Here is a 21,741-nt window from a genome sequence, read left to right as displayed (position 1 = left end):
TTGATTGATTTATTGATGGACCAGTTTACTTTCTATAATGGTATTTTAATGCTTGGTTTGTTAAATGTGATATGCCATGTGTAACGTACATTTTTGTAGTTTAAACCGCAACTTGAGTCATCCCTCTCCACTCTCTCTATCCATGGCGCATTCCACACAGACTTAGTCCTGACCCGTCACTCAATGAGCGCATTTGTTGTTGCTTGACCATGAGACACTTCCATTCAGTCTACATGGTCAATGCAGCACATGCAACAATGTTGATGACAATGATGCTGCTTCCACTTTGCTTCTTAATATAAATTCACAAGCGTTCCATAATTACTCTGTTAGTTTGTGTTTCTTACATCTGCAAACAGTCCTTTCTTAGCAAGTTTTAGCTAAATTGTGTTAGCTGCCAATCACTAGTTAACTGGCTAGCTAGTTAATATATGTACTGAGTCAGAGCAAACGTAGCTAGCTAATACAGCTTGATACCAGTGATGGTGTAGGCCTAAATCAGCATGTTGTTTGTGCAACAGTATCTTCTGACATAGAATAATAGGCGAAGCATGAATATGTTGGCTACATTAAGAAACATTTAACATAGCCAAAGGTTATAAGGGTCCCCTGGGAAACACTGACTAACACTTTGGTTCCTACCCTGTCGCAATAACTCCTCCCTGGCATTTTCATTCGTTGTCATGTCAAACAACCCTGTATTCAAAGTGCCCACTATAATTTATATTCTAACTATTGAATTAGACATTATATTTCCATGATACCAACAGTTCACCCAAGTTGTTTGATCTATATTGCAAGTAAAATTGCAATTGCAACATTTAGTAAAAAATAAGGCCTAGATTATTTGTCCATATCGTGCAGCCCTACGTGGCAGTGTGGAAATGGTCTCAAATGAGTGCATGAAATGCTGAAATTTATGAAAACGCAGGAAATAATTTCTGCTTGAAGTTGAAAGTGCATTGTGGGGTTGTGGTTCCCTTTAAACAGAAAGTGGCAGAGAAGAGAGGAGGAAGTGAGCTCAGATCAGGTACCTGTGCATCAATAGAGACACTGTGTGGTAGGCCCAAAAATAGGACATGGCTCATGCAAACACAAGCAACAAACCACACAACAACAGATGAACTGTAGGCCTAGAGACAAAAAGCAACTGAGTGACCCTATGCACTGCAGTTTACACAACAGAGTGCATGGTCATATTTAATAAGCTAATAAGAAACTGATTAATTTTATAAAGGAGTTTGACCTTGGCATTACAGTTGCATATTTGGTGACATTCCGCAGCTGACTGAAATATGTCAGATAATGATGTTCCCTCATGCACCACAGAAAGAGAAAACATATCATCTTCCAGTGAGGAGGGAGGCTCATTCCAAGGTCAAGCTGATCTAACAGAGGAGGCTAGCACAGTCCACGCTAGGGTTTAATATTTTCGGTATTTACAAATGTCCCATGCCGGAAATAAATCACTTTTCTCCCGGGTAACCCGGTATTTCCCACCAAAACCGGAAGTGTCATTCAAAAGCATTATAAAGAATATGAATATGTCTGGATTTGAAACCTGATGCGCCACTCGGGAGCCTAACATTACCAACCCCATACTCTATGTATTTTCTACATTGTAGAATAACAGTGAAGACATCAAAACTACGAAATAACACATATAGATTCATGTAGTAACCAAAAAAGTGTTAAACAAATCAAAAAATATTTAATATTTGAGATTTTTCAAATAGCCACCCTTTTCCTTGATGACAGCTTTGCACAGTCTTGGCATTCTCTCAACCAGCTTCACCTGGAATGTGTTTCCAACAGTCTTAAAGGAGTTCCCACATATGCTGAGCACTTGTTAGTTGCTTTTCCTTCACTCTGCGCTCCAACTCATCCCAAACCATCTCAATTTGGTTGAGGTTGGGGGATTGTGGAAGCCAGGTCATCTGATGCAGCACTCCATCACTCTCCTTCTTGGTAAAATAGCCCTTACACAGCCTGGAGGTGTGTTGGGTCATTGTCCTGTTGAAAACAAATGATAGTCCCACTAAGCCCAAACCAGATGGGATGGCGTATCGCTGCAGAATGCTGTGGCAGCCATGCTGGTTAAGTATGCCTTGAATTCTAAATAAATCACTGACAGTGTCACCAGAAAATCACCCCCACACCATAACACCTCCTCCATGCTTTACGGTGGGAAATACACATGTGGATATCATTCGTTCACCTACTCTTCGTCTCACAAAGACACGGCGGTTGGAACCAAAAATCTCAATTTGGACTCATCAGACCAAAGGACAAATTTCCACAGGTCTAATGACCATTGCTCATGTTTCTTGGCCCAAGTAAGTCTCTTCTTATTATTGGTGTCCTTTAGTAGTGGTTACTTGGCAGCAATTCAACCATAAAGGCCTGATTCACACAAGCTCCTCTGAACAGTAGATGTTGAGATCTGTCTGTTAGTTGAACTCTGTGAAGCATTTATTTGGCCTGCAATTTTTGAGGCTGGTAACTCTAATGAACTTATCCTCTGCAGCAGAGGTAACTCTGGGTCTTCCATTCCTGTGGCGGTCCTCATGAGAGCCAGTTTCATCATAGTGCTTGATGGTTTTTGTGACTGCCCTTGAAGAAACTCCATTGCCCTTGAAGAAACTTCTATTGACTGACCTTCATCTTAAAGTAATGATGGACTGTTGTTTATAGGGTTATATTCTGTATACCCCCCTACCTTGTCATAACACAACTGATTGGCTGAAACACATTAAGGATAGAAATTCCACAAATGAACTTTTAAGAAGGCACACCTGTTAATTGAAATGCATTCCAGAGGACTCCCTCATGAAGCTGGTTGAGAAAATGCCAAGAGTGTGCAAAGCTGTCATCAAGGCAAAAGGGTGGCTATTTGAACAATCTCAAATATAAAATATTTTGATTTGTTTCACAGTTTTTTGGTTACTACATGGTTCCATATGTGTTATTTCATAGTTTTGATGTATTCACTATTATTCTTCAATGTAGAAAATAGTACAAATAATGAAAAACCCTTGAATGAGTAGGTGTTCTAAAACTTTTGACAGATAGTGTATTTTTATTTTTTTTTGCTAAAAATATGGGGCTTTAAACAGGTTTTGCTCTGCCCTGAATGATGGGTCGCCACTGTAGATAAATATAGGTCAGCAATGGTGGAGTTACTGCTTCCTACAAGAGGACAAAACGTGTAGGCTACATTTCAAGCTGTCTTTAAAAGGCCAGTCAGGTAAAAAGCTTACTTCTTAATTAAATGGGCAGTGTTGTATTTTGAGACAGGCTTGAATATGCAAATAAGCCAATTGGCAGAGGGGTAGCCTACATTATCTAATTCTCTGTATGGTAATAATAATACATTTTATTTCGTATAGTGGTTTCTTGCATCATACAACACAATACAATGCAATTCACAGACAACTATTTGGCCCATGGTGTTACAGACCAAGTCAAAAAGTATTCAGTAATATTAAGCCCTTCATAATGTAAAAACATTTGTAAAAGTCTCATGCAATTTAGGCCTGCATTGAACACCACATATAGGCTACTTTAGGCTATATCATATAAATCAGTGCACCCCAAAATTTGAGGGAACATTGTTTCTCACCTGTTAAAACTATAACCTAAGCATGATTGCAAAACTTAATACGCTGTGAAAATTGCAATAAATGCAATATTTGCTTGAAATAACCCCCCCAAAATTACCAGTGGGAGAATGTAGCAGTTGGTTATATATATTTTTATTCTTGCAAATAAATACAATCTTGTATTCAATATATTTAAAAAGTCAAGTGAAAATTTCCATATTGGCAAAGTATACAATTTGCAAAGCAAACACAAGAGCAAAAGTGTGCTGGTTATGAGTCTGATTATAGTAATAACCATTTAACCTACAGATTATTAATAATACATTTTCCACAACGTGGCAATTCTGAAGCATATGCGATACAAGTTTGGACAGATATAATGGGTAACTTTGTTAACTATTATTATAAAGCTAACGTTAGCTGCAAAGGTTGCACTCAGCTACAAAATACCATGATGAGTTCCTCCTTTGAGTAGCCTTGATCACCTTATCCATAAATGCACTATTTCAGCTAATTGAAGCAATGATATAGCCACAGATAAGAAAATGCTTGAATTAAAGCTTACCTTAAAGCTGTATACTTAATTTATGTTCCCGTTATTTATGAAATCCCACATGAGCTCCGTAATCCACTCAAACAACCGCATTAGAAAAGTGTCAGGAGACGAACTGTCACCATGTCGTTCCAATGCTTGCCTCCCCGTGCGCAAATGTTTTGGAAGTACGTCATCAATTAGCCAATATCTAATTTTAGTGTGACGTGTGCTGCTGTGGCTGAACTTCACATGTATCTATTGCATATATTCAACGCGTATTCGGGCTAAATTATTACATATATATTGCAGTAGCACTGGTCCCATGCATAGACGTGTAAAACCTGTATTTATTTGTACAAATATACGTACACAACAGTAGGCTACACCAGGGGGCGGCAATAGCCTTTACGGCATCAGATTTATAGAAACCCACAAGATTGGGTCGTCACTAGCTTCTGTACGATAGACATTAAAACCAGTTCTTTACCCACAAAGTCTTTACCCACTTTACCCACAAAGTTATAAACCCACTTTACCCACAAAGTTATAAACTCCACCCATTTCAATGTATCTTCTTAAAATTTGATTTTAAACATAACTCTAATCTTAACCACGCTGCTAACCTTAACTAAGACAAAAAAGCTAAAAACTTTTTTTGTTGTTGCCAATTTTGACTTTGTGGCTGTGGAATCTGACTTTGTTGCTGTGGAATCTGACTTTGTTGCTGTGGAATCTGACTTTGTGGCTATAGTCTCTAGAAGCTAGTGGAAACTCCAAGATAGAGTATATTGTACAATGTTGGATAGGAAATATTAGTTTTTAGACAATGTTAAAAAGTTGGCCTATCCTTTCATTTTTACTTGAAAGTATTTTAATCTATTTTGGGACTTTTTGGGACCTGTCTCAGAACAGGGATGAGCCTAATAATAATAATTTGAACAAATATTACTATGACGCATTGGGTGAATTTAGATTAGGACACAATAATAAAATAATAAGGCAAAGACAAAGACATAAGGCCTACCAAAGCAGGCGATGTCATTTTGTTCAGACAAAATAGAACTATATTAAAAATATATTGGTTCGTTTGTGAAAAGCAGGAATGCACAGAGATATATCACCGTCATTCTCACCCTTGACATTTATTGGCTAAAGTCACCTTTGTAGCAGTGATGGTGATTGCGCGTGTCGGCATGACAGCAGCCTTTGTAAATAGCGACGTTCTGCAGTTGTGTGTGTGCGCCGCTGGGCGAGTCTTTGCCGCGTCTGTCTCCGTAGCTCCCCATTTTCCGAGAAAAGGAGAGGAGAATTAGCTCCGGGAGGAGGGCCGCCGCCATTATTGGGAAGCTGGGGAAAAAACACTTTCACACACACGCAATCTCTTGTTAAATTGATAAAGACGTTACCAATTTATTGCATGAAGCCAGTTTAGAATAAACCTTGTACGGCAATTGCTGCAACCTCGACTGGTGTCCCGTGCATGATCGATCCAGCATAATGTTGGCACAACAATGGACATAATAATTGGTCAAAAGCAACGTGGTGAACCAAGGAAAAGACGGTGAAACAAGCTTTTATTCTCCGAGGAGAGAAAAAAAAACAGGAAGATCATTGTTTTTACGTTAGTAGTTTTATTATCACAAAGACAACGAAAATATCAATAGAATTGTAAATAATCAAAATAGGGATATAGACTTAAAATTAATCTGTCAAGCTAACAATAACATATGTATAGTTATTTGTGTCTGTTTCGGAATCAAACGAGCCACATTTGTGTTTCTTGTCCATGTGTATCAGGCGGCGAGGGCTGCGGCAAGCGCTGGCCTGACAGATTCAGGGAGAATGCGATGGTATGTATTCACTTTCTCCCCATTTTAATCTGAAACCCAGACGGAAACCAGTGTTCACGCTAAACATTCTCATCATCAATTTACTCACAATGTATCAATTGTCTGTTACAAATGTCTGTTACAAATGTATCTTTGGGTGAATAGAGGGATGATTAAAAAGTGCAAGTGGATTCAGAAATACGAGGTGAATGGGTTTAGTTACGAGTCGGCTATTTCATTCTGTGGACAAGAGGCCTGGCGTGGCCAGTGCTTTTCATGAACATTCATTTCAAAATCGTTGTTAAATATCCTTTCAAATATGGATAAGGAGTTGTAACCAACCCACTATATATTGACAATGTCGAACAATATGGCGCAATTATGTTTGCGCTTCTGAATATAGAAAAGTATGTATCTTTACAATCAGAGGGTAGGGTAGTGACTTGCTTGTTTTCATTTCCAAATAATTTGCCTGTTCAATCTGGTTGTCAGTCAGGCCTTGCACAGCTGAGCTTCATGATGGACTGCCTACTTTGCCTTTGATGGGCTATTTAGACATGTTTTAAATGCTGGATTTTTTTTATAGGTTTAGAATATATGGAGATGCCTCCTTTTATAAACAATAATAATGAAAACAGTTTTATTAAATGGCAGCAGCCTGTCAGTTTGTAGTCCACATTTCATGTCAATATTGATACAGTAAGTACATCGATAGTCTATTTACATGTGTGATTTTATCACAATAATAAAGTGTGATTTGTTTTCTGGTTGTACTTTGTGCATCCTCTTGTCATCATTTGGTTGTAGTTATGGAGTATCTCCAGTATGGCCCCTTCCTCTGTGTCAAATATACTGCTTGGCAATTTGACAGACAAGAATACACCAAACCTTACCTGATTCTAATGCTGGTGACGATGATAGGTTACTGTCTACATACAGTAGACTGGATTATGCTAATTAGGGATTGTCTGTATGCTGGGCAGATCTTTTCATCTGGTGTTTTTTTCTTTGTTTGGCAACAGTATAAACACAGCAATTAGGAAGCTATTACAATAAGAACAGTGCAAACAGACCTCTGGCTGATGAGTTTATATTTTTGTTGCTGTCTAAAGAGGTTGATGTTTACCTAAATGTGTGTTGTCATTCATCCATGATCATGATATTCAGGATCAAGGCCATAGTCAAGAGCATAGATCCTTAATAGTGACCAGCTAAAGGTCCCGGTTGGCAAGGAAACCAAGAGCACTGCTTAGCCCTTTGTCTGAAGAGGTCCTTGGCCACCATCGAGATAAGGACGTATCTTACATGGTTATGAGACACACAGACCATCCATCCCCTCAATGCTTTTGGCTAGCGATAGGTAGGATGGGACTCCAATTAGTGTGAGTGCTTCTCCTTTTCCTCCCCTTCACTCCCATCCCTGCTCACACTCAAAAACCTGCCAAGTCATAAAGTAGGCAGAAAAAGACCCTAAAAAAAGATAGCTCTGAGCAGAAGTACAGTACAGCCTCGTGGCTAGGGAACCTAACTGCTAACTAGCAGGTTAATGATCCAAATCCCAAGTTGGGTTTAGGGCTAACCTTGATTCATCCACTTTAACATGACCAACTCCTCACATGTTGTATTGTACTTGATGTTGTATTGTACTTTATGTTGTATTGCAGTTGTTGTGATCCTTTTATGGGATTGTCAGTAGCCTACATGTGATACGTTTGTCATTGAGTTGAAGTTTGTGTATTCATGGCGGAGAGTACCCATGTCTCCGGTCCCATTTAGGCTCCTTTCATGTGACATCTCTCATACAAGGCAAAAAAAGACAATGTAATCTTTTCACTACATACGCCCTCAACATATTTAGTGTTTCACTTGATTTGCAGGGATATTGAGTTTTTCTTTGTACATTGCATTTGCTGTTGGGTTGTTCCATGTCATTTCAGCAAGCCATCAAACCCACCATCTCATTTTGTTGAGATATCATTTGATCTTGAGAAATTAAACGAATTGATTGTACACCAATTGGTCATTTTTAATTTATAGGATTCATATAATATTTAATATTTAATAAATAAAGTACCGTACATTATTATTTGGACCAAATAGTTTTCTATCAAACACAAAAACATGTTTCTGATACCATTCTATTTACTCCTCCCCTCAGCAGCCTCCACTGGGATACAGTGTCAGAAATAGAAAACTGATAACTAGTATGGAGCTGCGGCTCTGAGAATTGTTTCTTCATCCTTTGTAATGTATTCTCAGTGAATTTGGATTAGGCAATTTCAGCCACACCTGTTGCTGACAGGTGTATAAAATCGAGCACACATTCTTGCAGTCTTCATAGACAAACATTGGCAGTACAAATGGCCTTACTGAAGAGCTCAGTGACTTTCAACATGCCACTGTCATAGGATCCCACCTTTCTAACAAGTCAGTTAATCAACTTTCTGCCCTGCTAGAGCTGCCCCGGTCAACTGTATGGGCCGCTGTGAAATGGAAACGTCTAGGAGCAACCACTTGCTCAGTCGTGAAGCACGTAGCGTGTGAAAATTGTCTGTCTTCGTTTGCAACACTCACTACCAAGTTCCAAACTGCCTCTGGAAGCAACATCAGCACAAGAACTGTTCGTCGGGAGCTTCATGAAATGGGTTTCCATGGCTGAGCAGCCGAGCAGCGCACAAGCCTAAGATCAAATGTGCAGTGCCAAGCGTCGGCTGGAGTGGTGTAAAGCTCGCCGCCATTGGACTCTGGAGCCGTGGAAACATTATCTGGAGTGATGAATCACGCTTCACCATCTGGCAGTCTGACAGACGAATATGGGTTTGGCGGATGCCAGGAGAACCGAATACATAGTGCCAACTGTAAAGTTTGGCGGAGGAGGAATAATGGTCTGGGGCTGTTTTTCATGGTTCAGTCTAAACCCCTTAGTTCCAGTGAAGATAATTCTTAACTCTACTGCATACAAGGACTCTAGACGATTCTGTGCTTCCAACTTTGTGGCAACAGTTTGGGGAAGGCCCTTTCCTGTTTCAGCATGAAATCTGGCCTAATCGCTCAACATCAGTGCCCGACCTCACTAATGCTCTTGTGGCTCAATGGAAGCAAGTCCCCACAGCAATGTTCCAACGTCTAGTGGAAAGCCTTCCCAGAAGAGTGGATGGAGGCTGTTATAGTAGCAAAGGGGTAACATGAATGACGACAATCCATGCTTTGGTTTTGTTTACCAGGCCACTGTTTCAAATGCAAGTCAGTGGTATCTATAATAGTATTTTTGTGCTTCATAACCAAATCATCTATAAGTAACCATTGAATTACATAATATATTTTTTAGATACTTTCAGATGATTTGAATATGAAGTGTGAAAATGCTAACATAGGTACTATTGATTTGCATTGGCTTTGTGCCACAAATCTTAAAAAGTTACCATTTGAAACATTCACCAAATTCACTAGGAATATATTACATATAATGGAGAAACAATACTCAGCGCCGCAGCTTCATGTTACTTGTCAGACACAGACCAGTACCGGAGCACCAAGTCTAGGTCCAAGAGGCTTCTACCCATCCAATCCATAAGACTCCTGAACATCTAATCAAATGGCCACCCAGACTATTTGCAATGCCACCCCCCCTACACTGCTGCTACTCTCTGTTGTTATCATCTATTCATAGTCACTTTAATAACTCTACATGTACATATTACCTCAACTAACCGGTGCCCCCGCACATTGACTCTGTACCGGTACCCCCCCCCCTGTATATAGTCTCGCTATCGTTATTTTACTGCTGCTCTTTAATTACTTGGTACTTTTATTTCTTATTCATATTTTTTTTGAACTGCATTGTTGTTTAGTGGCTCGTAAGTAAGCATTTCACCGTAAGGTCTGTTGTATTAGGCGCGTGTGACTAATAACATTTGATTAGATTTTTGATATACTCGTTGTTGGGGTGGGATTGGAATGGGGGGGTCCGTGACTGACTTTTGACCGTTCCTTTGGATTCCTCATGTGTAACTCATTGTTAGAAAAAAAGTTTGGTCCAAGTTGGATGTTAGGTACTATATTTATTGACTATTATATGAATCCTATACATTTTAAATGGCCAATTTGGATGCAATCAATTAGGTCAATTTATATTAAAACAAAATAATGTTAATGTTCTGTTTCTAACAACAGAAACGGTTTCAGAACAATCTGAGATGGTGTGTGTCAACTCTTTGTTGTACTTTTTGAGCTGGAACGACCCTGTTCTATTAAAAGGCCAGCCCAGATTGAGAGCGGATTAGAAATGAGAAATTCTTGCCCCTACTCAGTGTTCTCTCATTAAGTTGAAGGGAAATTATTCTTAGTCTTGTCTTTTAACCACTGTCGTTCTTGTGAAGGTGTTTGACTGTTCTTTTTATGAAGAGAGCAGACATAAGGTTAACTTGGCTCAAACTAATATTTGTTCCTCTTTGAAACATAAATTAAGATTTTGTTTAGCTAATTATTAGATTTTTGTGCTCTCTTTTTTTCCTGACAGGCTCATAGCTACATTAGGAATGACTGAGAGAAGCCTCTGCCTTTGCTACACCCCTACACTGCTGTTGATAAAACATGAAGCACACTAGAGGAAACACCAACTAATCTGCCACTCACATCCAGGTGTACTCTTCTATCGAGTCCCTGAATATGGCAGGATGAGTGTCAGCAGACGATAATGATGGCGAAAAAGCAGGATGCCAAGTCACCCACATACAACCTTATTGTTGTGGGTTTGTCAGGGACGGAGAAAGAGAAGGGCCAGTGTGGAGTGGGTAAGTCCTGCCTGTGCAACCGCTTTGTGCGCCCCAGTGCTGATGACTTCTATCTGGACCACACGTCAGTGCTGAGCACCAGCGACTTTGGGGGCAGAGTGGTTAACAATGACCACTTCCTGTTCTGGGGGGAGGTGGGGCGGGTGGTGGAGGAGGGGCCGGAGTGCAGGATGCATGTGGTGGAGCAGACCGAGTTCATTGATGACCAGACGTTCCAACCACACCGCAGCACTGCCATGCAGCCCTACATCAAGAGGGCGGCCTCCACCAAGCTGGCCTCTGCAGAGAAGCTTATGTACTTCTGCACGGACCAGCTGGGGCTGGAGCAGGACTTTGAGCAGAAGCAGATGCCTGAGGGTAAGATACAGGCTGACGGGTTCATGCTCTGTATGGATGTCAGTAGGGGGATGAACCGCAACTTTGACGACCAGTTGAAGTTTGTCACAAACCTTTACGGTCATCTGAGCAAAACAAAGAAGCCCATTGTGCTGGTCTTAACCAAGTGTGATGAGGGGGTTGAACGCTACATCAAAGATTCTCACACCTTTGCCATCACTAAAAAGAGTCTTCCAGTAGTGGAGACATCTGCACGCTCTAACATCAATGTTGACCTAGCCTTCATTGCTTTGGTGCAACTCATTGATAAGAGCAGGGGCAAGCCCAAGATCATTCCTTACTTTGAAGCCCTCAAGCTCCAGAGTCAGCAGATAGCCCTGGCTAAAGACCGATACGAATGGCTAGTCAACCGCATAGTGAAGAACCACAACGAGACCTGGCTTAACACCAGCCGACGCATGCACAGCTCCTCAGAGTTCAAGGAATACGTCTTTCTAGAGGGTACAGCGAAATGCAAGAAGCTCTTCCAGCAGCATGTGTACCGCCTGAAACAGGAGCACATTGAGAGACGTCGGAAAATCTATCTGAGCACTCTTCCTCTAGCACTTAGCTCCCTGGTGCCTGACCTGGATGAGATCGACCAGCTGAGCTGGTCTGGGGTTCAGAAGGTCCTGGAGTCCAAGCAGCACTTTGCCCATTGGTTTGTGGTTTTGGAGGACTCTCCATGGGAGGACACGTCTCACATAGATAACATGGAGGATGAGCGCATCCCCTCAGACCTGTTGGAGACGGCCCCAGCCGAGTACATTTTCAACGCCCACCTGGAGCACCTGAGGAATGAGTGCAAGCGGGCCGAGATGAGGCAGGAGTTCAAGCACAAGCTGGCCTGTTCTCCCTTTGTCACACCAGGCAAGCCCTGGGAAGAGGCCCGCAGCTTCATCATGAACGAAGATTTCTACCAATGGTTGGAGGAATCAGAGTACCTGGACCTCTACAACCGCCACCAGAAAGAGATAATAGACCACGCTAAAGAGGACTTCCAGGAGCTGCTGCTGGAGTACTCTGAGCTATTCTATGAGCTGGAGGTGGATGCCAAGCCCAGCAAGGAGAAGATGGGGGCCATCCAGGAGGTTTTAGGGGAGGAGCAGAGGTTCAAGACCCTGCAGAAGCTTCCAGCTGAGAGAGATGCTCTGGTGTTGAAGCATATCCACTTTGTCTACCACCCAACCAAGGAGACCTGTCCCAGCAGCCCACAGTGTGGAGACTTCAAGATAGAGCAGCTCCTGGCCTCACGTTTCCCAACATGCTACCCATTCTTCAATGTGAAGTCCCATTTTGGGGATATTAAAGCTGACCGAATCAACCTTGTGATATTGGGCAAAGACGGACTGGCCAGGGAGTTTGCCAATGAGATCAGGACTCTGTGTACCAATGACGACCGGTATGTGCTGGATGGGAAAATGTATGAGCTGACCCTGCGACCTATCGAGGGAAACGTACGACTTCCTGTAAATTCCTTTCACACTCCCACTTTCACACCCCATGGATGCCTGTGTCTGTACAACTCAAAAGAGTCCCTAACTTACGTCGTAGAAAGCATTGAAAAGTTGCGGGAGTCAACTATAGGTAGAAGGGACAGCCATATAGCTCAGCTTTTAACATCTCTGCTCTTGGTTACTAAAAGGGGAGTAGGGACATATGCAGATATTGGGGGAGAAACTGCCTTAGGCCTAATAAAACAGGGACAGCAGGTAGCAAGGAGACTGCAGTGTAGCTTCCTAGACCCAGCCTCTCCTGGTGTGGGCTATGGGCACAATGTGAATGACAGTCAGATCAATCAAGTATTGAGGGGTCTCCTGGACTCTAGGAGGAGCTCATCTTTTAGTAGCAGCTCCCCACCTCTGCTCCCTAAACCTCCAGGCCCAAGAGACTCTCCTCACCAGCCCAGCCCAGAGGCAGACATCCGCATCGTCATGTGCTTGATGTGTGGAGACAATTACGACGTGGAACAGCTCCTCTCTCCCTTCCTACTGCCTCAGCACTGCAGGCCAACATCCAATAGTGGGACCTCAGTGATACTGGAGCAGACAGTGGGGCCTCACAAACAGGTGATTGAGCTCTCCCTTCTTTCCTACCACGCCTCCTTCTCCCTGAGGAAGAGCAGATTAGTGCATGGCTACATTGCTGTGTACTCAGCCCGCCGCAAGGCCTCCCTGGAGACTCTATGTGCCTTCCTGTGTGAGATCCAGGACATCATCCCTGTTCAGCTGCTGGCAGTAGGGGAGAGCCAGGTGGAGCTCACAGAAAGTGAGTCTGCCAGAGAGCAGCTAGTCCAGGGAGAGGAGCTGGCCCAAGAGATAGAAGGCAGGTTCAACAGTGTGGTGTGTGGGTCTGGAGGGGTGGTGGGCGGCCTGCACAGGATAGAGATGTTCCAGCACTTCCTGATGGAGGTGGTGGAGAAACGCAACATTGTGGAGGCAACACACATGTATGATAACGTGGCTGAGGCCTGCACTAACGACACTGCCTACTCCCCTCGCTGTAGCTCACCCAGCCCTGGCAACATGTTCCTAGACTCTGATGTGGATGACGTGGAGCCCTCCCCACCCTACTTCGATGGCACACTCACCTCCCATGGTGGGGGCTTCAACCTGCCTGACCTGGACTCCAGCGATGTCTCTGTCATCTCTGACATCAGCTCCTTTGAGAACAAACTCAACAGCAAGGTCCCTCCCCAGGTGAGGCCCAAGCCCACTGTGACCTTTGACTTCCGGAAGGTGGGCCGAAACCCCTACAACACGGATACCATGGGCCACCGTCGCTCCCTGCCCTCTGCTGTGACATGGGTACCAGGTGGGGACGGAGGTTACGACCCCTCAGACTATGCAGAGCCTATGGATGCTGTGTCCAAGCCCCGGCCCAGCAATGAGGAGATCATCTACTCTGTGCCCCATGACAGCACGCAGGGCAAGATAATCACCATCCGCAACGCCAACAGGATGCACTCAAATGGGAACGGCTCGGACAGTGAGGCAGACAGCAGTTCCCTGGAGCGCTGCAGGAAGTTCTCAGCGGCGGGGGTGAAGCCCCGGCTGTACCGTGACCGCTCCAAACGCCTGGGTAAGTTCAGCAGCTTTCGCACTAGCTTCATTGGCAGCGACGACGAGATGGGAGCTCTGCCAAAAACCAAGGAGGATGAGTTCGGAACCCTGAAAGGAGACATCATCAATGAGGAGGGAGAGGACCCCAAGAAGAGGAACATTCTGAAGAGCCTACGGCGAACTGCCAAGGTACGTGCTTCTTCACTTAGTATTCTCCTCTTATTAACTGCTAATGGGTTAATACTATCATTTTCAAGTTTGAATGACTATTGTCTTTCAAGTTTAGGTAAATGGATGGCTAGCTTTGATACGATAAATGTGGTTAAGTATTGACAACATGGTTAATATGATTTCTCATGTGAACTCTACTTTCTAAATAACTTTTTTGATGTGTAATTGCTTGATTGTTTTAATCAGAACTATTCCTCCATGCTAATATTCTATTCACATAAAGTACATTCAAAAGTGAGTGGATAGAATTTAAGCCTGTATTTCAGAGTGACTAAGACTAGATGTGGCAGCTGTTCATGCTGAATACATAAAGGCAAATTTGGTTTGCCAGCTTACAGCTGAATTGAAAATAGTGTTGACATAATGAATAACCATTCTAATATGGACTTGGTCATTAACAATTTCAACATTTCTGTTTCTGTGCAGAAAACAAGACCAAAGCCTCGGCCCTCTATTCCCAAGCCCCTGGAGAGCAACTACTTCGGGGTACCCCTGGTCAATGTGGTGTTCCCAGACAGACCTATCCCACTTTTTATTGACAAGTGTGTCCACTTCATTGAGACCACAGGTAGGTCACTGTTTTCTGTCTCCTCTTCTCCCCTGTGTTTGTGTGTGTATTTGTCTTGTTCGTTATGCTATTTGATGTGGATGCTGTCCAACACTTAGGCAGAATCTTATTGTTGATAATTCTGAGGTAAATCTGTGGTGCTGAATTATGAACATGTGTAATGTCTTTTTAGTGGTGCACTGTGAAAGATTTACTTACAATATTCACTTTATGAGATTGTTCATTTTCAATGTGCTTTAATGTAAGCCATTCTGGATGAGGGCATCCGCTAAATGAAAAAACTGTAACGTGAATGTAATGATTATTTTTCTTCTCAACTCTATTTACGTTTAATAAGCCAAGAAGATCTAACTACACTAGAGCAAATGTAGCCAGTGATCAAGTTCTGTACTTCAGCAGTGCCCTCATTGACTTTACAGGAAATTGATAATGATGTAATGCAGATGGAGTCGATGGAATGAAGCATTCTTCCTGGTTTCAATCTCTGTCTCTCTGCAGGCCTCAACACAGAGGGGCTGTACAGGGTGAGCGGGAACAAGTGTGAGATGGAGAGCATGCAGAGGCAGTTTGACCAGGGTGAGTTACTGTACCTAGTCCTGTCTGGTCTAAAACATTGTATCAGACCCATGAATGGATTGACTGTAATACTCACCACACTCTGTCCCTAACCCCTGGACTAACCCTGGTTAGTTATTTGGCTAATCAATATATTGACACATGAGCTGTAGAGGAAATTATGGCCTACAACAAAATATATTTAGAACAGTGACAAAGCCGACTACCTCTTACACACTATTCCTATTCTTCTCTCTTCCCCTTTCTCTCCTCCCTCCCCTACCTGTTTTTCTCCCCTTTTCTCTCCTTCTACCCCTCACCTCCCTCTACCACTCCCTCCTCTTTCTCTTCTTCTACATCTCACCTTCCTTATCTCCCTCTCCCCCATCTTGTTTTACCTCTCTATCCCTCTACCTCTTTTCTTCTCTAGACCATGGGCTGGACCTGGTGGAGAAGGATTTTGCCATCAACACGGTGGCTGGGGCTCTGAAGGCCTTCTTCTCTGAGCTGCCGGAGCCGTTGGTGCCCTGCATTCTGCAGGTGGAGCTGCTCGAGGCCTTCAGTAAGACATAGAGCTGGCTGGGGTTAGGGAGGGGTACTGGGGTTCTGGAGAGCTCAGTAAGACATTGAGCAGGCTGGGGTTAGGGAGGGGTACTGGGGTTCTGGAGAGCTCAGTAAGACATTGAGCAGGCTGGGGTTAGGGAGGGGTACTGGGGTTCTGGAGAGCTTAGTAAGACATTGAGCTGGCTGGGTTTAGGAAGGGGTACTAGGGTTCTGGAGAGCTCAGTAAGACATGGAGCTGGCTGGGTTTAGGAAGGGGTACTGGGGTTATGGAGAGCTCGGTAAGACATGGAGCTGGCTGGGGTTAGGAAGGGGTACTGGGGTTCTGGAGAGCTCAGTAAGACATGGAGCAGGCTGGAGTTAGGAAGGGGTACTGGGGTTCTGGAGGGCTCAGTAAGACATGGAGCAGGCTGGGGTTTAGGAGGGGTACTGGGGTTCTGGGGAGCTCCGTAAGACATGGAGCAGGCTAGTGTTAGGAAGGGATACTGGTGTTCTGGAGAGCTCAGTAAGACATTGAGCAGGCTGGGGTTAGGGAGGGGTACTGGGGTTCTGGAGAGCTCGGAAAGACATGGAGCTGGCTGGGGTTAGGAAGGGGTACTGGGGTTCTGGAGAGCTCAGTAAGACATAGAGCTGGCTGGGGTTAGGAAGGGGTACTGGGGTTCTGGAGAGCTCGGTAAGACATGGAGCTGGCTGGGGTTAGGAAGGGGTACTGGGGTTCTGGAGAGCTCAGTAAGACATTGAGCAGGCTGGGGTTAGGAAGGGGTACTGGGGTTCTGGAGGGCTCAGTAAGACATGGAGCAGGCTGGGGTTAGGAAGGGGTACTGGGGTTCTGGAGGGCTCAGTAAGACATTGAGCAGGCTGGGGTTAGGAAGGGGTACTGGGGTTCTGGAGAGCTCAGTAAGACATTGAGCAGGCTGGGGTTTAGGAGGGGTACTGGGGTTCTGGGGAGCTCCGTAAGACATAGAATTGGCTGGGGTTAGGAAGGGGTACTGGGGTTCTGTAGAGCTCAGTAAGACATTGAACAGGCTGGGGTTAGGGAGGGGTACTGGGGTTCTGGAGAGCTCAGTAAGATATTGAGCAGGCTGGGGTTAGGAAGGGGTACTGGGGTTCTGGAGAGCTCAGTAAGACATGGAGCTGGCTGGGGTTAGGAAGGGGTACTGGGGTTCTGGAGGGCTCAGTAAGACATGGAGCAGGCTGGGGTTAGGGAGGGGTTCTGGGGAGCTCCGTAAGACATGGAGCAGGCTGGGGTTAGGGAGGGGTACTGGGGTTATGGAGAGCTCAGTAAGACATGGAACAGGCTGGGGTTAGGAAGGGGTACTGGGGTTCTGGAGGGCTCAGTAAGACATGGAACAGGCTGGGGTTAGGGAGGGGTACTGGGGTTCTGGAGGGCTCAGTAAGACATGGAGCAGGCTGGGGTTAGGGAGGGGTACTGGGGTTTTGGAGAGCTCAGTAAGACATGGAGCTGGCTGGGGTTAGGAAGGGGTACTGGGGTTCTGAAGGGTTCAGTAAGACATTGAGCAGGGTTTGGTTAGGGAGGAGTACAAGGGTTGTGAAGGGTTCAGTAAGACATTGAACAGGGTGGGGTTAGGGAGGGCTACAAGGATTCTGAAGGGTTCAGTAAGACATTGAACAGGGTGGGGGAGTCAGGGTGGGGTACAAGGGTGGTGCTGAATGGTTATTCAGGGAATGATTCTTGTGATTTTTGACAGTCAAGTTCTTACAGGATGAGTAAGTGTTGGGGAGGATTTCTCGTAGAGGGTGGGATAAGGATATGTCGTGTTTTGTTCTCAGAAAATATTATATATTATAACTGTGTGTCGATGTATACTGTATGTAGTACTGCATATGGAGTAACAGTGTTGAAAACATGTGAGTCATAGCACTGACCCCCTCCCTGTGTGTGTGTGCACAGAAATCAATGACAGGGAACAAAGGCTCTACACCATGAAGGATGTGCTGAGGAAGTTCCCCAGGGAGAACTATGACGTTTTCAGATTTGTCATGAGCCACTTACACAAGTGAGTGCAGATCAGACTGGCTAACTGTTCCATTCTATGACCTTGGCCCTGACTGCATTGTGACTGAAACCATTTGCACGTTTTGTAATATGTATCATCAAGTAGCTCTTACACCTGTGTAATAATGTTATTACACTAGTAGCTGTTGTCATGCTGTTGTTGATGGACGTGTATTGTGTTGTCTCTCTCAGGGTGAGCCAGCTGAGCAGACAGAACCTGATGACCAGTGAGAATCTGTCCATCTGTTTCTGGCCCACTCTGATGCGGCCAGACTTCACCACCATGGACGCCCTGACGGCCACGCGGACCTACCAGACAATCATCGAGACCTTCATCCACCAGTGTGCTTTCTTCTTCTACAACCAGCCCCTCCTGGACTCCCCCACTGGCCTGGCTGGCCTCCCTGCCTCCCCCACCACCACCCTCACTGGTGGCTCTACCTATTCCTGCTACCGCTCCTCCCCTCCCCCCAACACCACGCAATTCAGCCCCCTGCAGCAGTCGCCCCCCACCACCCCCCAGTCACCCCTGCAGTCCCTCCTTCCCCCCCTCCACCAACACCCCCACTGCGCCCCCACTGAGCAAGAGACACTGTGAAAGACACTGTGAAAGACACTGAGAAGGGAGCACACGCCGTACCCCTGATCTGATGATGCTGAACCTCCGTCACTTACACACACAAACACACACACCAACACACACACTGACACTACCTTGTTTGGTCATTGATAATAACATAGATAAAGAGAGAGAGGAGACGAGGAGCGCTTGACAAACAAACTTGCCACTAGTGAACAGCATCCAGCTGACCTGCCACCTGTGTGCCAGTGCAGATCCCAATGCTGACTCTTCCCCTCCACCCCCCTATAGCCCCTGATAACCTGGAATGTGACTCTAGGACTCACCAACAGGAGGCCCAGGGGAAAGAACAGAGTGGGTTTCATTGTTACAGTAAGACTCTCTCTGCCAACCAACCATTTTAACCCTAATGATACACTATAAAGAAAAAGTCCAAGCCTCCATGTCAAGTTGGAAGATATGATTTGTGCCCATAGCTATGTTGTTATTTGTGTATAATAATTTTACATCCGTTTCTTTCTGTTTGTTAATGAAAGTAGCCACTGGATGTATGGACTGTGCTCTGAAGGCTGTCGGCAGTAACGTGCCACACCGCTGTTTGGAGAGCCTACCTCTGCCTGAAGGACCCCTGCTATGTGGTGTGGGGGGTTCAGTGGGGATGGGGGGGGGGGGGGGTAGTTTGGGAGAGTGGGGAGACATCCAAGGATGCACTTTAATGGTCAGAGTGTTTTTGTTTTAAAAAAATGTATCCCAAAAGGGTGTTGTTGGGCCAGAATGTTTTAGTGTGTTGAGTTCCCAGCTCAATCAGCCATACCCATTGCCTCTCTGAAGGGGCCTTGGCAGATCAAAATGTTGTTTACATCCAAACCCTTGTATTTGTATCCACATACTTATCTGAAGCACTTTTAAACTCTAGTGTGAAGTTCCATGAAATACAACCTTGATCAATTGACTTTGTTTTAATGGCTGGGTGGGTGTGGCAGTAGTAGAGAGGGACTCCTTAACATGACCCTGTCATAAAAGTGTTATTTTAGAGGATTCAGGGCTCACTTTATAACCCCATGGAAAACCAAACCATAATACTGATTACACATTCCTCTTTCATCTTAGTCAAGACGAAATAGTTTGTTCTGAGAATGCAGGTTTGAATAGCATGCAGTTCCCCCTCTCTTTTTCAAACTGCTGTTGCTTTACTAATGGTTGTGAATATGGAAGTCGCCTGGTGTTGTTTAGGCAAGTAAGTTTGAGCCAGGGTCAGTTAATCAGGCCCTTTAGGATCCAGGAGAGGAATGCTCTTGGTTAAGATGACCTCAGGTCCACTCCATCAGTTAGGGTTTGATGATGGAACATTGATTATGGGAATTATTGACAGACACCTCAGACAGTAACAGAATGAGGGAGAGGTTAGAGAGACATTAGTTATACCAGACAAGTCCTCTATGTACTGTCTTTGTTCCACTGTGTTATCTGGCGGCCATGGAAACCACTGCCCTATTGCAAAATGATGCCGGATATGTTGCTATGGGTGTCTAGCCAGTTGAACTCTTTGTACTCATCTAATATTAAGTACCTTAAACTGAGGTAAGGTGTGCATACAGAAAACACTACCACAGCAATGAACTACAGTACAGTAATAACAGTATAGTATATCCTATAGAGATGTATGGACTCATGCCCAGGAATGTCAACAAAGCATAGAGTATCTAGCTCCAGTGTTCTATGGGATTTATGTTGGTGTTTAACTGTCCTCTCTCTTGTTGAAAAAAAAACCAAGTAGTCAAGGTAAAGTAGTTTAATGAATACTCCTGGTATATTCTGTATTCTTCTACCAATATAAGATAAAATCATTGCCACAGGCACCTTTTGGGGTTGACTGAGGATTGGCCAGGAGGCATGGCGGTACTCTGTCGGCCATGTTGGATTGTTCTCATGCTGCCTGCTCAGAACAGATTAGTCAAAACTATTGGTTGTATTGAGGGTCAACTCTACTCAATACTTGGGATCACTCACTGGTACTTATCCTCTGTGTTTTCATGCTGTGGGAGGCAGTTGTCTCTGTGATCAATATACTAACGCTGCAGTGACTCCTCACCCAGTACAGTATATTATTACCACACACACAACAGATCAGATGGGAGATGGATAGGAAAAACAAATTGTCCCATTAGAATGTGACTTTGGCTCAGAGGATCAATGTGGCTGCGTCACATCATTTCTGACACAACTTTGACAGATCTGCAGTTCATTGAAGAAAAAAGGCAAGAGCATACTATAGTAAAATGGTTGTTTATTTGTATGTTAGGGGGTCTAACACTTTGCCCTTTAGTCAATGGTAGAATTTTTTTTAGTGTGCATTTCAATGATTTGAAAGTTAAAAAAATTACAATTTTGTGAATGGTTTAAGGCCACTTCAGTTTAGTGCATGATTTAACAACACACCAAGGGAGAAGGTTCAACAACTCATTATTTTAAAACATGAAAGTGTGACAACAAAATAATACAAAAGTGAAATAGCAAGTGAAAGATGAAGTACTGTTCATCAACAGCAAACCAGGGGATTTGTCTGACTGAGAATGGTGTATGACGATGAAGGCCTTATGTGATCTGTATAATAGTGAATAAATTCAATCTTGTAAAATTGCCCTCAGACCTCCTGTGATTCCATGTGTGTGAGAGAATTTTTTTTTTATTTATTTATTTTACTTTTATTTAACCAGGTAGGCAAGTTGAGAACAAGTTCTCATTTACAATTGCGACCTGGCCAAGATAAAGCAAAGCAGTTCGACAGATACAACAACACAGAGTTACACATGGAGTAAAACAGACATATAGTCAATAATAAAGTATAAACAAGTCTATATACAATGTGAGCAAATGAGGTGAGAAGGGAGGTAAAGGCAAAAAAGGCCTTGGTGGCAAGGTAAATACAATATAGCAAGTAAAACACTGGAATGGTAGTTTTGCAATGGAAGAATGTGCAAAGTAGAAATAAAAATAATGGGGTGCAAAGGAGCAAAATAAATAAATAAATTA

General features: G+C 43.9%; 2 protein-coding genes across 6 annotated transcripts in view; one reads left to right on the top strand and one right to left on the bottom strand.

Moving 5' to 3' along the window:
- Positions 1–4,511, bottom strand: part of LOC110537347 (unconventional myosin-Ic) — a 35,046-nt gene extending 30,535 nt beyond the window's left edge. For 2 of the 4 annotated variants that reach the window (XR_016484987.1, XM_021623305.3), the window contains exon 1: positions 4,168–4,511. The gene's annotated coding sequence lies outside the window, so the exon portion shown is untranslated. The remainder of the gene's footprint in view (positions 1–4,167) is intronic. The other 2 variants (XR_016484988.1, XM_021623306.3) reach the window with 1 other exon arrangement.
- Positions 4,512–5,305: 794 nt separating this feature from the next.
- Positions 5,306–21,350, top strand: LOC110537346 (rho GTPase-activating protein 35). Of its 2 annotated transcripts, none has more exons than XM_036937331.2 (8): positions 5,306–5,698; positions 5,935–5,987; positions 10,486–14,385; positions 14,854–14,995; positions 15,494–15,571; positions 15,981–16,112; positions 18,024–18,129; positions 18,321–21,350. In XM_036937331.2, exons 3-8 carry the CDS (start codon positions 10,663–10,665, stop codon positions 18,724–18,726), a joined length of 4,587 nt encoding a protein of 1,528 aa, XP_036793226.2. In that variant the 5' UTR covers positions 5,306–5,698; positions 5,935–5,987; positions 10,486–10,662; the 3' UTR covers positions 18,727–21,350. The 2 variants fall into 2 exon arrangements, with proteins under 2 accessions (XP_036793226.2, XP_036793224.2); XM_036937329.2 differs by having other exon boundaries at positions 5,306–5,758.
- Positions 21,351–21,741: the final 391 nt, after the last annotated feature.

The sequence above is a fragment of the Oncorhynchus mykiss genome, chromosome 12, assembly GCF_057628025.1.
Source record: "Oncorhynchus mykiss isolate SJ-2025 chromosome 12, ASM5762802v1, whole genome shotgun sequence".
Lineage (NCBI taxonomy): Eukaryota > Metazoa > Chordata > Actinopteri > Salmoniformes > Salmonidae > Oncorhynchus > Oncorhynchus mykiss.
This window is presented reverse-complemented; position numbering and strand designations above follow the sequence as displayed.